This window comes from Carassius auratus, chromosome 19 (assembly GCF_003368295.1).
Source record: "Carassius auratus strain Wakin chromosome 19, ASM336829v1, whole genome shotgun sequence".
In the NCBI taxonomy this organism is placed as follows: domain Eukaryota; kingdom Metazoa; phylum Chordata; class Actinopteri; order Cypriniformes; family Cyprinidae; genus Carassius; species Carassius auratus.
The window spans coordinates 1,310,750-1,332,959 of NC_039261.1; the positions used below are offsets into that span (position 1 = coordinate 1,310,750).

At 35.4% G+C, this 22,210-nt stretch overlaps 2 protein-coding genes across 4 annotated transcripts in view; one reads left to right on the plus strand and one right to left on the minus strand.

Annotated features, from left to right (window-relative positions):
* Positions 1-2,639, plus strand: part of LOC113119108 (cytosolic 5'-nucleotidase 3-like) — a 70,452-nt gene extending 67,813 nt beyond the window's left edge. For both annotated transcript variants that reach the window (XM_026288322.1, XM_026288323.1), the window contains exons 8-9: positions 2,082-2,282; positions 2,359-2,639. In XM_026288322.1, coding sequence (XP_026144107.1) covers positions 2,082-2,282; positions 2,359-2,466 — 309 coding nt within the window. In that variant the 3' untranslated portion in view covers positions 2,467-2,639. The remainder of the gene's footprint in view (positions 1-2,081; positions 2,283-2,358) is intronic.
* A 4,566-nt stretch (positions 2,640-7,205) lies between these two features.
* fkbp10a (FKBP prolyl isomerase 10a) lies at positions 7,206-22,210 on the minus strand. Of its 2 annotated transcripts, none has more exons than XM_026288320.1 (12): positions 22,072-22,210; positions 21,507-21,629; positions 21,187-21,397; positions 18,647-18,795; positions 15,556-15,745; positions 14,444-14,589; positions 14,044-14,233; positions 13,780-13,925; positions 13,304-13,493; positions 12,933-13,075; positions 10,963-11,126; positions 7,206-7,561 (listed from the first exon to the last, which is right to left on the minus strand). In XM_026288320.1, exons 3-12 carry the CDS (start codon positions 21,369-21,371, stop codon positions 7,373-7,375), a joined length of 1,692 nt encoding a protein of 563 aa, XP_026144105.1. In that variant the 5' UTR covers positions 21,372-21,397; positions 21,507-21,629; positions 22,072-22,210; the 3' UTR covers positions 7,206-7,372. The 2 variants fall into 2 exon arrangements, with proteins under 2 accessions (XP_026144105.1, XP_026144104.1); XM_026288319.1 differs by having other exon boundaries at positions 21,493-21,629.

The window sequence follows — 22,210 nt, forward strand, 5'->3', positions numbered from 1 at the left end:
CTGTGTCTCTGGTGTTTCCGGTGACTGCGATATGTTGTCCTGGCTTCCCTGGCTGTTTTCAAGAAAGTCGTCCTTGGGTGCTGAATCTTGGCGCCACTGGCCAAGATGGCCGCCGGTCCAGAGTCATGGCACAAGACGGCTGCTTGTCCAGCGCCTCTGCACAGAATGACAGCCACAGTTGACCCTCCAGAGTCGAGTCAGGCTCCTGTTGACCCTCCAGAATTGAGTCAGGTCCCCGTTGACTTTCCAGAGTTGAGTCCGGTTCCCGTTGACTTTCCAGAGTCGAGTCAGGTTCCCGTGGACCCTCCAGAGTTGAGTCAGGTCCCCGTTGACTTTCCAGAGTCAAGTCAGGTTCCCGTGGACTTTCCAGAGTCAGGGTTAGTCACCATTGAACATTCAGAGTCAGGACTAGTCACCGTTGACTAGTGGCCTGTCATAAAAGGTATGAAAAGTTGTGGTCCAAATACTCAATCTGCCATCAGACGTGCAATCTGGGTTATATGAAGCAACAGGAACACTTTTTGTAAGCAAAGAATACAAAAATAACAACTTTATTCAATAATTCCTTTGTTAACGGTCTCCTCTGCATCACTTCATATCACCGTGCTGCGTCTGCATTGTTGTGGCGTTGGAGTATTCTGAAGACAACTTTTCATACCTTTTGTGGACCTTGACACTGTTATTTATTTGGCAGTCTATGGGACAGTCTCAAGCCTCCAGGTTTTCATCCAAAATATCTTAAATTGTGTTCCAAAGACGAACTGAACTTTCATGGGTTTGGAACTACATGGGGGTAAGTGATTAACACTGTTTGGAATAACGCCGTTTAAAAGAACGGCGTTAGGTAACAACGTTACTTTTTCAGTAACGGGGTAATCTAACTAATTACTTTTCCCATCGTTACAACGGCGTTAACATTAATGGACGTTAAATGTGATGCGTTATCATGCATTGATTTAATAAGCTATGTAATCCGAACGCACCCCTGGCTCACACAGCGAGTGAGGAGGTGGGTTAATTGATAACGAGATAAACTATTATGATTGGCTAAGGCATATGTTCCATGGTCGCCAATCAGAGTCAGTGTTTTTACACACATGCCGGAACACGCGCCAGCCGCGCCAAACACACACACACACATGCACGCAACAGCTAACCAGAGATTCGCAGCAGCAGCAGAGATAGCGAGTCAGGAGCAATCCGATGAAAAGTTGTCATTTTCAAGGTGGAGATATAAGCACTACTTCAAATTCATTGTGGTCAAAGGCAAGAACGTGTAATGTGTAGCCTACATGTAATGTGTGACACACGCATATATATAAAGCTAGTGGCCAAAAACACTTTTCTTACAAAGATAATACTTGAAGTGCAGGATAAAACTCTTGCTGTCTGTTGACGTGCAATAAATATAGGAAGTTATGTACGAACACCTGTCTGTTCTACTCATTTCAACTGACTTGTGAAAACTGCACAAAAAAACAAATACAAATTCTTTGACATATAGCAATTATTATTATTTTTTTTAAGTAACGCAAATAGTTACTTTCCCTGGTAACGAGTTACTTTTATTATAGAGTAATTCAGTTACTAACTCAGTTACTTTTTGGAACAAGTAGTGAGTAACTATAACTAATTACTTTTTTAAAGTAACGTTCCCAACAGTGGCGATTAATGACACAATTTTCATTTCGGGGTGGAGTAACCCTTTAAGAACTGGCTGCACTGAACTGGCTACCAATAGCTGCTCGCATAAAATTAAGGGCATTGATGTTTGCCTACAAAATCACCACTGGCTCTGCACCCCTTTACCTAAATTCATTACTTCAGAGTTATGTGATGTATTCTTTTTCTATTCTTTCTGTTTTATCTTTATTTTTTATATATTATGTTATATGTAAATGTGTATTACTTTAAGCTAACTGATACTTGTCATAGCCCTTGCATTGCTCTTTTGTTGGTTTTGATTGAATTTAATTCAGTTATCCTCATTTGTAAGTCTATTTGGATAAATGTAAATGTAATACATATGCAAGTACACTGTTCTTTCGGTATACTTGAGCTTTATTTTGTGCTTGTAACAGGGTGTTTTGCGGGCATTTAAAGGAGAGCTTATTCATATCTACAACAAACGGGAAGGAGCTCTGCTCAATACTGAACACTTCAAGGAACTGCAGAGCCGCTGTAATGTCCTTCTGCTCGGAGACTCTCTTGGGGATCTCAACATGGCTGATGGAGTCATGGACTTAGAAAACATCCTGAAGATTGGATACCTCAATGATAAGGTAAACCCATAGTAAAAGCAGGATAGCACATGGAAAAAGGGAAAGAAGCACTAATGAATGTTTGTTTTTACCCTAGGTGGATGAGAGGAGAGAGTCATACTTAAACTCCTATGATATCGTTTTGGAGAAAGATGAAACCATGGATGTTCCTAATGCCATCTTACGATACATTACAGGACAATGAACTTAGACCTAGGGTCTCCAAGATAAGGAACTCGTCTGCCTCTACCCTAAAATCATTTAATGACATAATGAGAAAAATGTGAAAATAAAAGAATAGAACCAGAAAGTTAAGGCTGCAGTAAGCAGCGGTTAATAAACAGAACTTTGTGTGTCTTGTGGAGGAACATTATAGCCGGAGCTGCTTCTGTTTGTTTTTGTCTATGGCGTATCATGCAGGTACTGGGCTACTCCGCAGCGGCACCTACCCGTACCAGTCTAAATAGACTGAATATAAAAACTTATTTTAGACATACCATAGTGTTCCAGGACAAGCCAAAAACACGGTTTGGAAAATGGATTCATGGTGTACTCTCTTATTATATACATTTTGTCAATTTTAAACACACAAAAAAAGTTACGAACTGCAGTTTTAAGTACAAATTATAAATTATATTTGTCCAAAATTATGAATTAAAAAAGTTTTCTTAGACCAGATGTTAAACTCATTGTTCAAAGCCAACTTATTTGTATAGAGTTAATATAGAGCTAGGTCCAGTAAATGCATGTTACAGGTTTCAGAGAAAGAGCATGAAGTGAGCTAAATCAGTTGCTTTAGGAAAAATGTAATTAGGGATGCACAATCATGATTTTTCATGTCCGATATCGATTTTTTTTTACAAGCAAACTGGACTACACCTATTTCCAATTTTTATTTTTAAGCAACAAACAAGAAAGAAGGAAAGTATGCATAAACAAGATGATTATTTGGTATTTAATAGGCCAAACTGGCTTTTGGCTATTGAAAACAATAACTGTAACTAGTAACACTTTTAGTTCGAAAATCGATTGCACAATCCATCGGACCAACCAAAAAAAGTTTCGAAAATGAAAACAGGGAATACATTTTAACCAAATGTGTACACTATTAATTTTAAAAGAATTAAACAATAAAAAAAATAGATGTAACAAAACTCACAAATAAGCAGAAAAAGAAAATAAAGAATTCCGAAAGTGCAGTATGCGTTGCGAAAGCAAGACAGAAAATACCAGCAATTTTACGCGCCTATAAGACCCAGTGACGTCGAAAGCCACCTCTCTGTGTTCACACCAAATGCAAATAGAGCGTCTGGCGCGAATTATTTCAATGTTAAGACAATGTAAAGACGCGTTTACATGGGCCTGGAGATCTCGCGGTGCGGTAGATGCGAATTCGCCTCATTCACGCATCTAGTTCCAAGAGATTCTGAGTTATGATAAGGACCATTGCAAGCTGACAGCGACCGGCTTTTGTGATGGAAAATTGGCAGTAATACCCCCACCTTGCGCAGCTGTAAGAGTGTCCCTGGGACATCAGTGCAGTCGGAGCGCATCTTCTCCACAGCTGGACATATAGTGAATTAAAAACGTTCTGCTCTGGACCCCGAAAATGTTGATCGACTTGTTTTCCTGTCCAATACATTATTTTTGCGCATTTCCTTAAGGGTCGGTTACATTCAATAAAAAAACAGACATGGCTTGTTCACAAGTCAATTTAAAGTTTCGTTTTTTGAACAGTTGTTTGAAATAGATTGAATCATTATTTAAAATCATCTTGGAGATTTTTTAATTGCCTAAATCATAAATGCAGCCGGGTTGAAGCCTGCAGTGATGCTTTTCTTTTGTTATGGAAGCCGTCCCCTCTCTGCATATATATTTTTTCAAGAATGTTGCACTCCTTTTGCTGTTTGTTATCTTGCACGAAACTTCATGCCAGTAAATAAGAAATATTGCTGACTTGTGCGTTTCCAGCGCTCTCTTTACGTTCGTCCATTATTTGACGTTGAAAAAGGAAACGTCTTTTTTTTAGACATAGAAAATCGATTTTACAATCGATTCAATGAACACTTATGTCTTAAAAATTGAAAATGATTTTTTCACAAAAGTGACAGCCCTAACCGTAACCATCATAGCCTATCTTTTAATACAGACGTACACTGTAAACCCTAATAAGTTCACAGAACTCAAAAAATATTTTGTAACAGATTACACAAAAACATTTAAAGGGGGGGTGAAATGCTCGTTTTCACTCAATATCCTGTTAATCTTGAGTACCTATAGATTAGTACTGCATCCTTCATAACTCCAAAAAGTCTTTAGTTTTATTATATTTATAAGAGAAAGATAGTCTGTACCGATTTTTCCCGGAAAAACACGACCGGCTGGAGGCGTGACGTGTGGGCGGAGCTAAAGAATCACGAGCGCCAGTGGGCTTTTGCGTTGAAAGCGTTTGGAAGCTGTGACATTACCGTGAGGGAAAAACCATCATCCCAAACAAACCATGGCTTACAGTCAGATTCAGCGTATATTAATTCCAGAGGCTGAAATTTAACAAGAGCAGCAACGACTACAGCAGGACGTCTCTATGTGGTATGTACTGAAACTGTATATATTTGCTTAGCGGTTTTGGAAAATGACTAAGTTCCACTTTATGTCGTCTTTTTTTTTTTTTTTAAGGTGTACATGTGTAAAGTGCAGTTTGATGACAACATCACATGTTGTTTACTTGATGTGCTTACACGCCGATCGTGACCCTTTTTCGTTGGGACTGCATTATCATTAAGAAATAAACGATATGCAAATCCGCGTCAAACTGGGCCTTGTTTGTAAAACAAGCATCTTCGAAATGCAGGGAACAAACAAAAACACTTGCACAACTCCGTTGATGCTCTGTAAAAATAAACTCCATCCACTGGTCCCTTAATGCTGTTTTTTTTTTTTTTTTGGTAATCTGTGCAGGGTTGTCTTGCCCTGGCAACCAAAAACACACTTCTTTTGTGACATTTCGGTCTCACGCTCTGGTCAGTGAATGTCTCTGGTCTGCTATACGGGAGCGCGCGCTCTTCCGGGAGAAGTGCCCTTAAGACCCATATAAGGAAATTCCGCTCCATCTAACGTCACACAGACCCATACTCGAAAAAAACTTTCCGAAACTTGTGACATATCGGAAACGTACAAACGTCAAACGTACAACTTAATTTTTGAAACTTTGTCCATGTTTAGCATGGGAATCCAACTCTTTAACAGTGTAAAAAACTCAGTATGCATGAAATAGCATTTCACCCCCCCTTTAAGTGATGTTTTTAAATAGTTTCAAATCATGTGGAATATACACTCAAATTTAGACTTTTGTTGTCCATCCTCAACCTAACCACAGGCTCTACTCTTCACCACAACATTAAGACTACAAAACCAACATAACAGAAACCTTTGTAAATTCTAACATAACACAACATTTAAGTACTAACTTATGTCCTTCTGTGTTAATCTTGTGTAAAAACAAAATAACACTTAATTTCTACACTTATTTTCCTTGTTTTCTGATGCAAAGCATGCTGGGAACTAGAAAATGCAATCATTTCAAGTTCACCTTACTACAACAACAAGTTTTTAGTTTACAGAACTTAAATTAAGTCTAATGAACTTTCATTATTATTTGAGTGCAATTAGCTAATTTCACTTGATTAATTTCACTGTTCGGGTTTACAGTGTATGTTGGTGCGAATAAAACAAAGATGCAAAGTGTTTCATTCATCCAATAATTTTTTTTTTTTTTAATTAGGGTAATAATTCACATCTATATTTTTTTACTTGAGCCAATGAAAAATAAATAAGCACAGGAAAGGCCCATCATTTGTGCACCAGTACACCAACGGCTGTTCGCTTCCTGCTATCTGTGCCTCAGACATGTAGCTCTGCACTTCCAGTGCTGAACGGCTGCCCGTGTCTTGTGCACAGAATTTTGAAATACTTCCACACAAACGACATGATAGCAAATGATTACAATGTAGTCTGTGCACACGGGTGCACTTCCGGGAAAAACCGGCCAATTGCTGATTGAAACACGACTCATTTCGATTGCCGATTCAATCAACCGGTGCATCCCTAACTGTAATGTTGCAGCAGAGTCCTGGTAGGGGAACTACTAGTATTTGATGTAATGAATGAAAAATCCAAAAATCTATAGAAGAATGTTTTGTTAATAAATAAAAGAAAAATAAACTTAGACTTGGAGAATAGTGTAAGCGTGGTTTCCTCACAGTGCTTCAGGCTGTAGGATTCCTGAATGACTAAAGAAACATTATCAGCACCTGCTTCCCTTGTCTTTCACCACCCATTGCTACTTACACACCTTCGGAAATAAGTGAGGTTAGAATAGCTAAATATGTGGGAGAGGGCTGCTATTTTCAGTGATACAATTTTGTAATGAACTTTAATTTATTCACCATATACTTTTATTTGCCATCAGACTAGACGTATAGTGCATTGTTTTGGGTTGCATCTTGCTTTAAACTTAACAACAGACTTGCATACTGAGACCGCAAGCTTCATGCTTTCTAAACTTATCTCCACATTTTCCTTTTGTTGCATTTTTTTATGCTTATTGTACATATAAAATACAGGTTATTTAAATTATATTCATAATGGTGACCAAACAGTACAATAAGTGTAACATGTTTACATCTACCAATGGCTTCATACAGATCACACACACACACACACACACACATATTGGGTTCATTGGGCACCAGACACTAGGAAAATACAAGTATTAGATTGGGACTCTGTATCAGCAGAAACTCAACTCAATCCTCGGACTGAATCGGGGGCACAACAAAACCTGATCGGTACATAGACGCTACATAAAACCGCTATATCCATGCAAACCCATCGTTGAGTTATATTGATTAATGGACAGAAAAAAAGACACAGAAAGGTCACATATTATAACTCTTCCAATGTAAACTCTGGAATTTATTTGGTTTAATAGTGCATCATATGTCATCAGAACATTACCCATTACTGAACACATGTATCCCAACATCAAGCTGACATAATCAGCCAGTTACAACTTGAATTACAAAAACCTTACTCCAACAACGATGTTGCCCTCACAGCTCCTCATGTTTAGGCACTTTATCATCCTCATTTACTATGATGTTCAGTTCGTCTTCAGTTATCTTTCCATCTGCATTGCGATCTTGCTTTTTGAACATGTCCTTTAGAATGACTTCACTGTCTACTCCTGGATGGAGGCGGCCCCTGCCTTCAGCCACCTGCAGCTTAATGAATGCTGAAAACTGCAGAAGAGAACAACATAAAAACAATTGGTGATCAAACATAACAAATAGTACGACCATGTCACGTCGTATAAATCACATACTGTAGGTGTGTTGCTCTTTTGTTGATTGCATCCATTGCCCTCAGTATGGATGAATGCGATCGAAATGAAGTGGCAAACAGGAAATCATTATAATAAAGTCTGAGTATATTGAATATATAAGGGTTTTTTTTTTTCTTTCAGTCAGTTTTTTAATTTAAAATTCAACTGATGGTGACTGATGTGCTTCAGGTGTGTGTCGATCAGTTTTTTTTTTTGTTTTTTTTATTGTTACTGCTTATTTCGAAATAATTTAACATAAATCACATCCAACTTTTTATCCTATCATTGATGCATGTTTCTTTGTTATTCATTTGAGTTTGACTTTAAAATAGAAATTCCCTTATTAACTAGTTGCTTATTAGCATGCATACTTCTAGCATTTGGCTGTTTATTAGTACTTTGAAAGCATATATAATGCCTTATTCTGCAGAAGCTGTTTTAAATCCCTTAGTATTATCACATACCTACCTCACATAACTTAACAACTCACACATTATTAATAAGCTGCAAATTAGGAATTTGAATTTGTAGTTAATAGCGAGTAAATATTGAAAAATGGTCGAATAGTCCTGCATATTGACATGTTTGTAGTTGTAAACAGTGTTCATTTTTACAGCAGATTTAGATTTTGTTTTAGTCTGTAGAATAAAATTCAAATGTATTTTTTGTCATGTTCTAGTCATCTGAATTGTTTTAGTCTTAGTCTAGTTTTAGTCAACTAAATTTACAGTACATGAAGTCAACTAAAACCTAATGGGTTTAGTTACAGTGTAATGTATTTATTAGGCATTTCACTAAAATTTCTAAACTCATTATGAATTCCTGGAGAAAACATCTGGTAATATGAATGATTTGAACATGCAATAAAGACTAATTTGACACATACAGTAACGTCTTTATCTCAAAATTAAATAAAACCACTTCTAATAAAGAAACAAGAACATGGTCCTCTTTTAAAACACCAAATGAAATGCTGGTTATATAATGTGTATCATTTATAACAACTTGAATACAACATCCTTCATTCTTATAAGCAGACATACTTATATAAATTAAAATTTGATTAATCCTATTTAGGGTTAATAAAGTGAATCATTCCTCTCTCTCTCTCTCGTGGATTAATTAATAATAATGACAAAAAGAGCAAGCACCAGTATCCAAATTTCTATTCTTGAGAATGATGAGCACAAAAAAAACTTTAATGATTCAGTTCCTTCTGGAGGAGACAGAGGTCCATGTGGGGATGCTTATTATTTAATAATGTGTAAATATTTTGTGGACAGACAATGTGTATTTTTTTCTATTGACTATGATCAAGAGTACTACTTCTAGAAACAGAAATGATAATAGTAATAAAACAATTAGGTTTCACAAAGTAAGAATAAACATTGAATTCAAGAAAAATGTTCAGTCATCTTATAAAAAGGAAGCCATCTAGCAGTCTTTTTACCTAACAAAAAGTTTAGTATCACGATATTCTTGAAAAAAATTGGAATTCATATTATAATAAAATAAATAAATACATATATACATACATACATACATACATATATATATATATAAACTTGGATGTGATTTGGCATTTCTTTATATTTACACAGTTTACTAATGCTGCTCAAATGTACCATTAATGTAGGCTATTTTATACAAATATAATTGATGTAAATGACAAAAGCAAAGTTTAAGACAGATGTCTCTACTAATTTTCACAGAATAAAAGCAGCAAATTTTATAAATAACAAGTTAACAATGTTATTGAATAAAATATATTAAAATGTTATTCCAGGACATAGGCCTATTCTTATAGGCTACACAGACAAAACAGTTTATGCATTGTCTTCTATTTTACACATTTTAGTAGTAAAGCAAGTTCTCTTTTTTAAAATAATAATAATAAAAACATGGAATAAACTGTGAACAGAAAGCGAGTAATGGACTCAACATTAGGCTACTAAAAATGTCAATTTAATCTTGCAAAAAATCACAGAATTTCTGTTGTTTATGATGAATTCAGTGCTTGCAAATAGGCTACACCGCTTTTATTATTATTGCAGTTAGATGTTCAAATTGCTGCAGTACTCTGACCTTGACAGAAGGAAAATTGTGTATTAATTAATTATAATAATTATTTTTAATTACTTTTAATTAATTACTTTAATTACTTTTAATTTTGAGTCTGTGCTGCCTGTCTTTGTCTGAGATTGTACGTCAACTCTGGTGTTACCTGTGCTCTGTATTCCCTAGTGGTGGGCAGAGCGAGGCTTCATGAAACACAGAAACAGTCTAAGCAAATGTGCAGAGGCTTCTAAATAATTCGACACCCATCTCACCATTGAATTAAATTACACAATTCTTAAGTTGTTTTGTGTTGTCTAATTGAGAATACAGAATATAAAATCAGCAGATTACACCTTTAACTTGATTCAAGAGCAATGTGATTATAATATAAGGATTAGATTGTGCTGTATTCCACACTTTATGACTAGTTTTCTTTCTTTTTTTTTTTATTAATTTATAAATAAAGGAGTTAAAAAGGGCGGGAAAAATAGAAATACACATTTAAATCAAATGGCCGAAAAAAGAAAATAAAAGTAATGTATGAAATGCTTCATACAGATTCTTTCCCCACAAAGACTGGGGGAATAATAAGTCAATGACTCGCTGAAGTGCATGAAAACTAGCTATGTATTGGACTCAGAAATAACGTCTCATGTATTTTGGTCACACTTTATTTTAGGGTCCAATTCTCACGATTAACTAACCATTAACTATGACTTTTGCCTCAATTAACTCCTTATTTGCTGCTTATTAATAGTTTATAAGGTAGTTGTTAAGTTTAGGGTATTGGGTAGGATTATGGATGTCATGTATTATATGTACTTTATAAGCACTAATAAACAGCCAATATGTTAATAATAGACATGCTAATAAGCAACATGTTATCAGTGTGAATTGGACCCTATACTAAAGTGTTACCTGTATTTTTTGGAAACGCACGTGAAACAATAACGAACGATCGCAAAATGACTCATAGAAAATGCTCTTAAGCTCTAAACATCAATCATTATCGGGAAACCTGAAATCTGGCATGTTAATATTACACTAATTCTCAGAAAACCAGGTGCTTTATAATTAATAAATGTTTTATTATTGTTATTTTTATTTATGCTGATTTATACTTTTAAAAACAATAATATTTTGTATGAGGCCTATATGGGTTATCATTTGAAGGACCACACAGTTCTTAATTCATCTTTTTACAGAGTAAGAAGGAAATATCTTCATTGACAGTAATAAGCCAGACAGCGGAGATCATACCTCTTCCAGCGGTACCTCCCGGTCCTGGTTCATGTCCATGGCAGGAAACATCGGTTCAGGACTGTCCTGCAGCCAGATGAACAAAAAGCCCTCAGGAACACCCTTTTGCAGCTGTAGTAATTCCAGCTCAAACAGCAACACTGCATTACTGGGTACACCCGACGCTGCAGAAACAGAGAGAGACAGACAGGAGATCAGGGAAACCTGGCACATCTAACAGATCAAAAGCTAGAGGATATAATACTTTAAAAAGAAAAAAAGAAGCATGTTTGTGCAATCAGTTTGTATAAGTTTAAATGGGGAAAACTTCTGGTAAGTTTTCAGTTTGAGGAAAGTTCTGAAGGATGAGGACTGTAATCAAGGTAAAGATGATTACAGTGGTACACAGGAGTCATACATTGGGCACGCAGGAGTCTAATGTTATCGATGTGCAATCAAACCATGTGTGTGCTTTCACACAGTGATCACTATAACATCATTTTTTTAACAAATTTCAGTATATTCGTGTAGACATCAAAATCCATGCTCTGCGAGTGTTTATAATAGATTCTGGCTAAAGAAGTATGTGAGGGTCAATAGTGTAACCCTTGGTGAATTTCTATAAAAATGGGTGTTAATTTATATTTTGTTATTTTATGTATCTTGCATTGCAAGTGCTTACACTGTTAGAGAAATATTTACATGTTCATGTCAGAAGTTAGTTTATTTTAACATAACTGGTTGTAAAACAGCTTAATTCTGCCTCATGTGAGTTATGGCACATGTGATTGTCCTGTGCTTATGTCAGTCAAGAAAGTGTATTTTTTGGGGTAAAAGCAAGTGCGTACATTATCAGCATGATAACAGATAATGCAGCATTAAATATAGTCTAAAGTGTAAGTAGCATAGTATTCTGTTGTGGTGCTGTCAATGTAATGCATGATTGCTATTTCAGTGAATTTTAGGAAAGGAACTTTAATAAAGTTCATCACTTATGTGGTCAGATTTAACAGCATCAAAGGTGATTTAAAATGATTGCTGTTGATCAATGTTGGGGGTCAGCCTTGTCATGTGACACGCTGTATAAACTGATATAGGCTTTTGTTTTATTAATTTTTCTGATTTTGTATTTAATGTGAATTTAATACAAAATATTATTTAAGTTACTAATTATAACACTTTCATTGTACAGAGAGCAAAAACAAATTACATTTTCAAAGAACATTTCAAACAAAAACTCTTATAATCACTGAAGCTGTTTACACTGTGTAATATCTTACTTGCATCATCTGAACGACTCTGACTGGCCATTGCACTCATAAGCCATTAGCAATTAGTTATAAAGCGCAGCGCTGAAAAAAACATCTGTCTCTGGCTCACCGATTTGAATGTAGCAGCTACTGATGTGCCACATTGAACGATCTAATCATGCTGGTGTAATTGTATCAAATAGAAAAATATAATTTAGCTAGTTTTTGACTTGTGGAAGCTGCATTCAAAATCCACTTGGCTCAAGAATCTGAGGAATCAGAGCCGTCTCGGTCTGAATGGGCATGACACCCCAATAACAAACCATAAACAAACATTGCATAAGGGTTAAGGATTGCCTGACCCTAGCTACTTTTTTTTAAAGGAAGTGTTAGAACCTTATATAATACTGTGGAAAAAGTAGAAATAAAATTAATAACTGTGCATAATGTGTACTGTAGCATCTTGAAACTTCAGAGAAATAACAATATAGCAAAAGAAACACGCATTTGAAGGTTGGCATACTTAAAACATACATGCACAAGAATATTATAAAGCCTTCACTTAACTTTTGCCTCATCGTACTGAGCTCATCGCAAAGCATTCTGGGATTTAAATTCTAAGCGTAGGATATAAATGTGATGCCTCCCTGGATTTTTCAGAGCGCATAAAGAAAGCATACATTTTTCTGCAAAAAAATGTGTGCAGCTTTTGAAGTTGATTTTGAAAGTGCGTTCACTGACCTCCATTGGTGCCGTGTGCAAGGTGGGGCGGCACAGTGATCTCTCTCCTTTCTAACACACACATGCCCTGCAAACCTTCATCCAGACCGGCGATCAACTTCCCTTGACCTAACGTGACACGTGGGGGTTCTGGGTAGTCATCTCTGCAGATAATTCATTATTAATGCTTAGAATACTAACAATGGCCCACAATTTCATCACAATTTTTATTTGTTTAAAGTGTGTTCTGCACACCTATCCATTGATAATCTTACTGATAGTGATACCAAAAGATGTCATGCCGATTTGTGAATCTTAGTTACATCATGTTCGACCATCAGTAGTCACCTTGTTAAACTAATAACCACACAATGCAAATGGAGAGCACTTACGAAGAGTAGAGTAGTGTGCCGTCCAGCAGAGAACAGTTGTAGCGGTAGATAATCAGGTCATCTGCAGCACTTATCAGGCTGCATTCAGCTGGTTTGTAGGTCACTTTGATGTCCACTTGGTCTTTGGGGTTGTGAAAGTCAATGATGTGCAGGTCAAAGATGAGTACGGCAGATCCTGGGATAAACTCACCTGAGAACACAGAGCTGATGAGAAAAATAGTCACATCCCTCTTGTTCCTCTTTCATATATAATGTTAAATAGACTAAACCCAGTAAACTACTGCATGAACCACTTAAAATATATTTATGCCCACTATGATAAAGTTTTGTGATTTCATATCAGATCATTGAAGAGGTTAACTGAAAGTAAAATCAATAATGCATTCAGTAACATTGTAGCATGCCTGTGTTGCATTATCTAAATTAAAAGCTTCCAGTGATTTTTTTTCTTCTTCTAATTTCCTTCTGACAGTCACCTGATCCGCTCTCTCCGTAGGCCAGATGAGGAGGCACAGTGACCCGTCTCCACTCACCCACACAGACCCCCTGCAGGGCTTTGTCCATGCCAGCAATCACATAGCCCATGCCAATAAATGTGTTGTAAGTGCTGTTTCGAGAATAACTGAGGATATATATAAAAATATATGAGCTTAAGTCAAATATATAAAATTTGATGCGTTTGCAGTCTTGTGAAATATAAATGATGGCAACGATTTGCAAAACACTGATGACAGACTGACCTGGAATCGAAGACGGTGCCATCTTGAAAGGATCCATTATAATGGTAACGTATGAAATCTCCCACCACTGCCTTTCTCTGGCACGGCTGCGGGATCTTTTGAACCTCCACATTCACATCATCCTTCACGTTAAACACGTCCACCAGTAACACGTCAAAAATAAGAGTTGCATATGGAGGGACCTTAGTACCTAAGGGTGAAGTTCTTTTAGACTGTGCTTCAAACTGATCACATTTTCTGAAATCCAGGATCTCATAAAACATAACTTGGTCACACTTTACGTTTTTACTACACTTTGAGTTTTATAGCTTTAAATGTATAATAATTTTCAATAAATATAAATGTGTGATAAGGTTTGTATAAAAGATGAAATAAATATGAAGGTAATTAATAACTATACCATATCCTTTGTCATCATAAGCCAGAAATGGAGGGATGATAATTAATCTCTTCTCCCCGACACACATGCCCAGAAGGCCTTCCTCCATGCCTTTGATGAGACTGCCCTGCCCCACATATGTGTCGTACGTTGAGTCTCGAAGATAACTGTGATACGAATTTACAGGCAAAATAAAATAATTAAAACATTTTCTTTTTTTGCATCGGATTTGCTAGTATTTATGTACTGCACTTTGGTTGTTTTTTAAATAGAAAATAAAAGTGCATGTGTTAAGAAATAAATGTGATTTACCTCTAATTTCATATATACAGTAGTCCCAAAAGTACCCTGACATTTTGATCCAAAATTAAAAATGTAATAACGTGTTTGCATTATTTATCAAAATATCAAGTGGCACTGGCTTTAAAGAAATATTTCAATCAAGTTTGTAAGGTTTCATGGTTTTATGAAACCATAAATGCACTGCTCAGAAAAGGAAGGGAACACTTAATCATCACAGTTTAACACAGTCGATTCAACTTCAGGCCAGGGATATCACTTTAGCAAAAACATTACTGAGCTAAACCAATTTAATAGTTCAGCAAATTCAGTTTTGAGAACAAGCAAGTCAAAGTTTTCTGGGTTTAAAAGCAAAATCTCCAAGAAATGTTAAATCTTTTCCTCCAAAAGCAGTTCAATCAAGAGCAGTGAGTGATTCCCTTTTTTATTGTTAGATTAACATTAATGAGAAAGATGGCCTATATATTACAGTAAGACCTACATCACTGCACGGATCTAATAAGTGACCCAGGACCACGAAACCTTCTTAAGTGTCAGTTTTTTTTAATTGAGATGTATATATAATCTGAAAGCTGAATACATGAGCTTTCCATTGATGTATGGTTATTAGGATCAGACAATATTTGTTTGAGATACAACTATTTGAATATCAAGAATCTGAGAAAATAATCTTTAAAGTTGTTAAAATTTTTAGGAATGCATATTATTAATCAAAAAATATGTTTTGATATATTTATGGTAGGAAATGTACAAAATATATTCATGGAAAGTGATCTTTATGTAATACATAAAAGACAAATCGATAAATCAGTTTTGTTATTATTTAGGATTACCTGGAATCAAATAGGTTTCCCACTAACAAAGATCCATTGTAATGATAACGGACAAAGTCACTGGGCATCACTGTCCTTTTGCAGTTCTGCTGTTTGTGAAGTATACGGATTTGAACCTTGTCTTCTTTATTCCACAAATCCAGCAAAAGCACATCAAACACCAGCGTTGTATCCGGTGGGATTACTAAACCTAGAGAGAAACAACAGTGCAGAGTCAGATGGGATACTTCTGATAGAAACCAACACCCCCTTTTCTCCTGTGAAAAACGTTAATACACCCTACTAACTATATCAATCTCTTAAAATCTCATTAAAGTGTATCAATTAGTGGAATCAAGAAAAAATTATAAGAACATTATTAAAGAGGATGGCCACACCATCATGCCCAGTTCAAAACTCTAACACAGAAACATTCAGTTCATCATCTGATCACCATCTGTTATCAGTTCATTTCCATGTTTTTCGTTGAGTTTATTCATTTCCTATGAATATGAAATTTAATCCGTTTCTTTAAATGAATTTTCCATTGCTGTCGTGTTTTGCTTGTTTGATTCTGTTCATGTTTGCAAGTATACGGACTTCTTTGAATAAGATAAATGAAATACTGCTGCATTTTTTTTACTCATAATTATTTCAACCATGCAATGTACCAATTATAATTAATCATAAAACAAGACATTTAAGAATGTAGACAGTCACCCAGTGAAACAAAATGATTATTCGTTAATATTCTTTTTAGGTTGAATTTTTCTGTAACCATAAAACAACGTTACCATAATGTTTCAGGGTAGTTATTTTTAAACAACGTAAATTAACAGAATGTTCTATAATAATAACTTTTAGTTTATTACTTTGCAGCCTTAAAATAATTTTCCCAATTCATTGCACGGAAGTTATTTCTTTCTTAAATTTAAATACAAATTTAACTTTAAAGTTTCATCTTTTTTGATCAGTGTAAGTGTGAGCAGCTCTGGCTGACGATACTCATCTTCTTCACTAAGTAAGTAACAGCCATTGAATTTATAATCAATACTGTTAGAATTTATTAATAATTATGTATTCATTACTAACAGAGGCTCCACTCTAAAAAAAGATGGCTCATTATGCCTACTGATTTTCTGAAGTTCAGCTATCCAATTACAAGTCAATTCAAGTCAAGTCACCTATATTTATATATTGCTTTAAACAAAATACATTGCGTCAAAGCACTGAACAACATTCATTTGGAAAACAGTGTCACTAATGCAAAATGATAGTTAAAGGCAGTTCATCATTGAATTCAGTGATGTCATCATTCAGTTCAGCTCAGTTTAAATAGTGTCTGTACAATCTACACAGACTGTCGACACACTCTCAGCAGGTAAATTATTTATTTCCTAAAATTATTATAATTTTTAACTTTCAAATTGTATCTTACAAATCATGTCTTTTTCTCTTTTCAGTTTAAGAGAACATGTAAGTGTGACCTGCACTGTTCAGTTAAGGATACCTTTCTCCACTTCAGCACTAAGTAAGTAACAAAAATATTAAATTTATGGTCCTCTTTTATTTATTTATTAATTTTTTACAAAAAAAAAATGGAAGGAGACACATTGTAACTCTGAACTCAATTGTGTATTCTCACCTGCAGAGAGAAACGGCCACTCAATCAAACAAAAAACTTACGTATTTAATATGTTCGATGTTAATTGTCATTTATTAATGTATTCTGCTAATAACTGTTGTTGAGCCCTGTCATTTTTGGTAGAAATACATGTCATAAAAATTTTGTTTTTATGTAAAGCCCTAACAGACACTGCAGATTATTGTAATACCAGGCAGACAGAGTAAAAAACAATATTAATAAATAATATATACAAATAATATTAAGAGTGATATAAAAAGGTTAATATACTAATATTAATGAAATGAATAATTAAAAATGTATGGTTCTTTATGGAACCCTATAAAAAGGGTTCTATTTAGCACTAAAAAGGGTTCTGCTATTGTTACAAGCCGAAGAGCCTTTTCTGGTGCTGTTTGTAACCTTTTCTTTTCTTAAGAGTGTATGAACTAATTTAATTTCAGCTGTGGAGAAGCTCTACAAAAGATACTGTAATAGTGTAAGTGTTTAGTTTAGATTAATGTTGTTTCAGTGCAGCACAATAACTGTCCAGTTACAAAAGTAATCAGTTTTGAACCAAGTTTACTATAGCTATAAGCTGTTCATAAAAGACTACTAAAACCACCCTTTACCATAATAAAAAGTTTCTAAAGCACTTGTAGACACAAAGAGTTAATAATGTCATTGGTTTATCAGTTTTAGTCTGAGACAGATTCTATAAATGTGGACAATTAATCAGAATATTTGGAACCAACTTTGCGAGCAAAATTGGCAGGAAACCTTTTCACAGTAGTAAGTTTTTATTCTGTAACTCTTTTACTTTACAAATACAATGTATAATGGCACAATGTGCTGTACATAAGCAAATGTTTGCAGTATAATGTTTAATTGGTGTAACTTATTTATTAATGATCAGTGTTAGATCTTAACTTCTGATTCCTAATTTCATACAGTTTTGGAAGGCCAAACAAAGAGATTTTGCTTGTGAATCGAAACACCATTCCTCTACGACATGGAGATAACACTACAATTTGCAACATTATCTTTCTTGTGTATGCCTTTAGACGGGCATTATTGCTAATATTTCTAATATATTGCTATAGACGTTTGCGGAGGTAATACTGAACTTCGAAAAATGCATTTTAGGCAGATCTGGATCTGTGTTAGCTTTATAATCTGGCAGAATTTTTAAAGAATTTATTAATTTTAAGACATAAAATGATTTACCATAAAATCATATTTTTTATGTGTTCTATATGTTAAAAAATTTCAATTTAAGTTTAATTCTGTCTCAACATATAATGATGTGAAACATCTCCCACATGTCTATGTGTCAGAGAGGGTTCCCAGTACATTTGGTATGAATGTTAATGAACAAAAATCCATATTAGGACAACTGTGAACGCATTAAGATATATTACATTTTGTGCCATCTGTCTCATATTAGAAGATGCGTTTATATTTATTAGGGGAAAAGGACAGTGTTACCAGCTCCCAAGACTCCGTATGCAAGATGAGGAGGTATGGTGATCTTTCTTCTCTCGTTTACACACATGCCCTGAACTCCTTTATCCAAACCTGGAATGACCTTAGACTCCACACCCACCTGCCCTACGAAAGGAAACCCCTTATCCAGGCTGAGGGAGAAAGGGAGGAGACAGAAAAAGAGAAATATACTTTATTCTCATCTTTTTTTTTTTTTTTTAAGAAATTACAAGCATATATTTTATACATATTTGGGGCATGGGACATGCACAGGGGGTGGCTCCGAAATGAATCAGTCAAAATGTGCCATTTTGATTTCTTCTGCTGTTGTGTATATCTAAACAAAATACAAAATAAAACAAATGAAACCTGGGTAAACACACATAACACAATCACCCATGTGTAAAACAATCTGATCCGTTAAACTTGGTTTAAATCTGGTTATGCCACCTTTAGCCTAAAACTGCAAACAAAAGCTTTTGATAACTAGCGATATTTTACAGAGCTGTGGTGGAGCATTGGCCCACTCTTCCTTCCAGAACTGCTTTAGTTCAGACACATTGTGGTAAATACATTATTAAAGCACTCATCTCTTTTCCTCATTTTGTCACATCCTTCTCTCTGCTCATCTCTACCTGTTCATCCGCCCACTCCACCACCTTTTAGACAGACATCTCTTTGAGACAGACATCTTCAACTAAAGCAAACACTGACCACGATGGTATCCTCAAATGAAACTCAATAAATCATCAACATCCTAAACTTCTGTTCATTCTTAAAGCTTTAGTAGGTGCCTGAGAGAAATAAAGTCAATGTGGTTAGTAAAGAATGAAGCTGGTAATGCTGTTTGTGGAGTGTTTATTCCTCCTCTGATGAGATCTTATTAGATGTACTTCCGGGTTCACAGACAAGGTTTAAGGCTAGTCCCAGATTAAAATGCATGTTTGAGCTGTCTCAACTGAAAACATCTTGCTCTGACATATCTTAAATTATGTCAGTGCCATTGTTCAGTCTCAAAGTGCACACCTGTAACATTTTCTTCTAAGGCATGTTATAAAAAGCAACTTAAATCATTTTTATTTACGGTAACTTTAATTTAACTAAGGTTAATTTAACTATAGTCCTGGCTTAAGCTAAGCCCCGTCTGTGAAACCGGGCCTTAATGTGTGCCTTTAAGTCAGTTGTAGCTGTTGTGTTTCGTTTTCTAAGAGTGTGAGCATGATGTTGAACCAACAACACATTGTAACATTGATTTATTGAATGTGTTAATTAAATGCCACTGATTACTGAAACATTATTTCAATGGATGCTTGCTATCTGGGATACCATGTTCATTTGATACTAAGACAACTTACAGAGTCCTGTTTGTTGTGTTGGGACAAATGGGACATTGGTAGATATAATTTGTGGAGAGAAAAAAAAAAACAATAAAAATATCTGTAATTGTTGTTGTTGTTGTTGTTTTTTTCCCACTATATAAACATTTTGGTTTGCTGAATTATAATGAAAACATTTGGGATTTCTGTGCACAGTGAAAGATAATGTGAGATGCATGTACAAAGTGACCATGCCTCAGATACAATATACAGAAACTGTCTGTAATGGTGTGAAGCAAATGGTCCATTCAGTTAAAATGACAAAAGAATGGCATTTCTCAGGAACTTCTTGTAGATTGCAGGATCGTAACTAGTGTTTCTAGCCCTTTTGTCTTCAGGTATAAAGGTCTGTCTCACAGACACAACTTTGGGAGAAGCTTCTTATAAAGATAAAGATATTTTAAAGACAAACATGCCAACATTGCTGCTGAAAAACTGCTACCTTCAATAAATTATTCTCCCCGTAAGATCTCAGGTCAGACTTAGAGAAATCCAGTCACCCAAAACCAAATCTCAGTGTTTTGAGAAAATGTTTCACATGATTTGTTTTATATGAAATGAATGAAAACCGCTTTTAAGATCCGAACAACTGAAAATGGTAACATGATGCTTGAGTAGTTTTGAGTTTGAGTTTGAGTTCGGAGAAATACACCAAAGCAGCAGAGAAAAACTATAAGATTGTGTCTCTAAAACCTGCCCTGCAATTAGTTGTGTACCATAGCAGATGTAAAAACCAGCCCACCTTCTTCTTTCTGTTTGCAATAAATGTTGTCAACTATTTAACTTGTGAATGTTTTATCTAATGGTGTATTTGCAGGGGTAGTTTAGGAATAATATCATGCCAGAGCAGAAGAATCAACAGCTGCAGATGAGAAGTGTGTGGCTCACCCTTAACATAGTTAATTTGGTCTCTCTATGGGATTTAACTAAAAAAACCTCCACAACAATACTTTATTTTATCTTTTTTTTCTCTCTATATATATCACAATGGCATTGTAGGCTACTGCAATTTTAGTTAGACCACCCGTAAAAGCATAAAGTCTGTCCAGTGTCTTGAAATCGATATCCTGCAATTTGTAGGCTGTTGTTGAAATTGATGCCTTGCAGAAAAAGAAGAAGATAACATGTTCAGAGGTCCGCTGCACATTAAAGTGTGAGTTCACTCACCTGGAGTCAAACTTCCGTCCGTCCATGAATCTGCCGGTATATTCATACCGAACATAATCTCCGATCTGAACCTCTCTCGAGCAGTGTGTTGGTATGAAGTATCGATCAATAATCACATCTTCCAGCTGACCACATGCAACGTGTAAGAGGGTGAGGAGAACAGTGAGAGCTGCTGTTATCGCCATTTAAAATAAGATAAATATCATGTATTCTGCAAGAGAAACAAAAGCCGTGAAAAACGATACTTAGTTATAAAATAATCACTATGCATTTGTTATCCTGAAATCCGTGAAATTATTTACAAACATGCGGAACATAACTTGAAAGAATTGTTGCTGTTCACGTAGGCTCTGTTCGCCTACTGTACTGCGTGTCAAGAAGCAGCATCCACCGCGCGGTCCTAAACTCCGACCTGCCACGCACTCCGCAAGTTCAACAGTAGGCTATTCAACAATACAAAACAAGACAAATATTTAACAAAATGTTGCGGTCATTATAAGGAATAATAACTAAATTGCATGTTTTTTTATACAACTTTAACCCGATATTTCAGAATTCTGCGTTTAAATAATAAAAATTATAATAAAATAAACTATGATTTATCCAGAAAGCTGGTTATGTTGTTTGGTTGATTTAGGGCTACGGCTTATTCCGATTTCAAGACATACAAAACATCTCTAAAACATTTATGAATTGTAGGTCACCGACTGAAAGCTCAAATCGGACCATTGGCCTTTTAAAAGTTAATGATCCAATATCAGTTAAGTGCATTACTGTGGGGGTAATTAAGGGACCAAATGAAGTGTATTATTCATATTTAAAGCAACAATAATCTGTCAAACGTTTCCAACTTTAGGTACTTCTCAGTGCAAAGACTAGGCCTACTTAAAAGTGACGGACGTTTAGACCCAGAGAAGCAGTCCAGATCAGATTTTGGGAGGCATGCAGAGTTTCCATCACCGCAAAACTCCTTTAACCCCGAAGGACCACAGATTTCCTACGTGCAGTCTGACATGAATCTTCA

Excerpts from the sequence above, each read along its gene's own strand:
- fkbp10a (XM_026288320.1), bottom strand. The coding sequence starts at position 21,371 with ATGGCGATAACAGCAGCTCTCACTGTTCTCCTCACCCTCTTACACGTT. Across the intron at positions 18,796-21,186 it reads GGACGGAAGTTTGACTCCAG|CCTGGATAAGGGGTTTCCTT; the intron begins GTGAGTGAACTC and ends TTTCTCCCTCAG. Across the intron at positions 14,590-15,555 it reads GGAAACCTATTTGATTCCAG|TTATCTTCGAGACTCAACGT; the intron begins GTAATCCTAAAT and ends TTCGTATCACAG.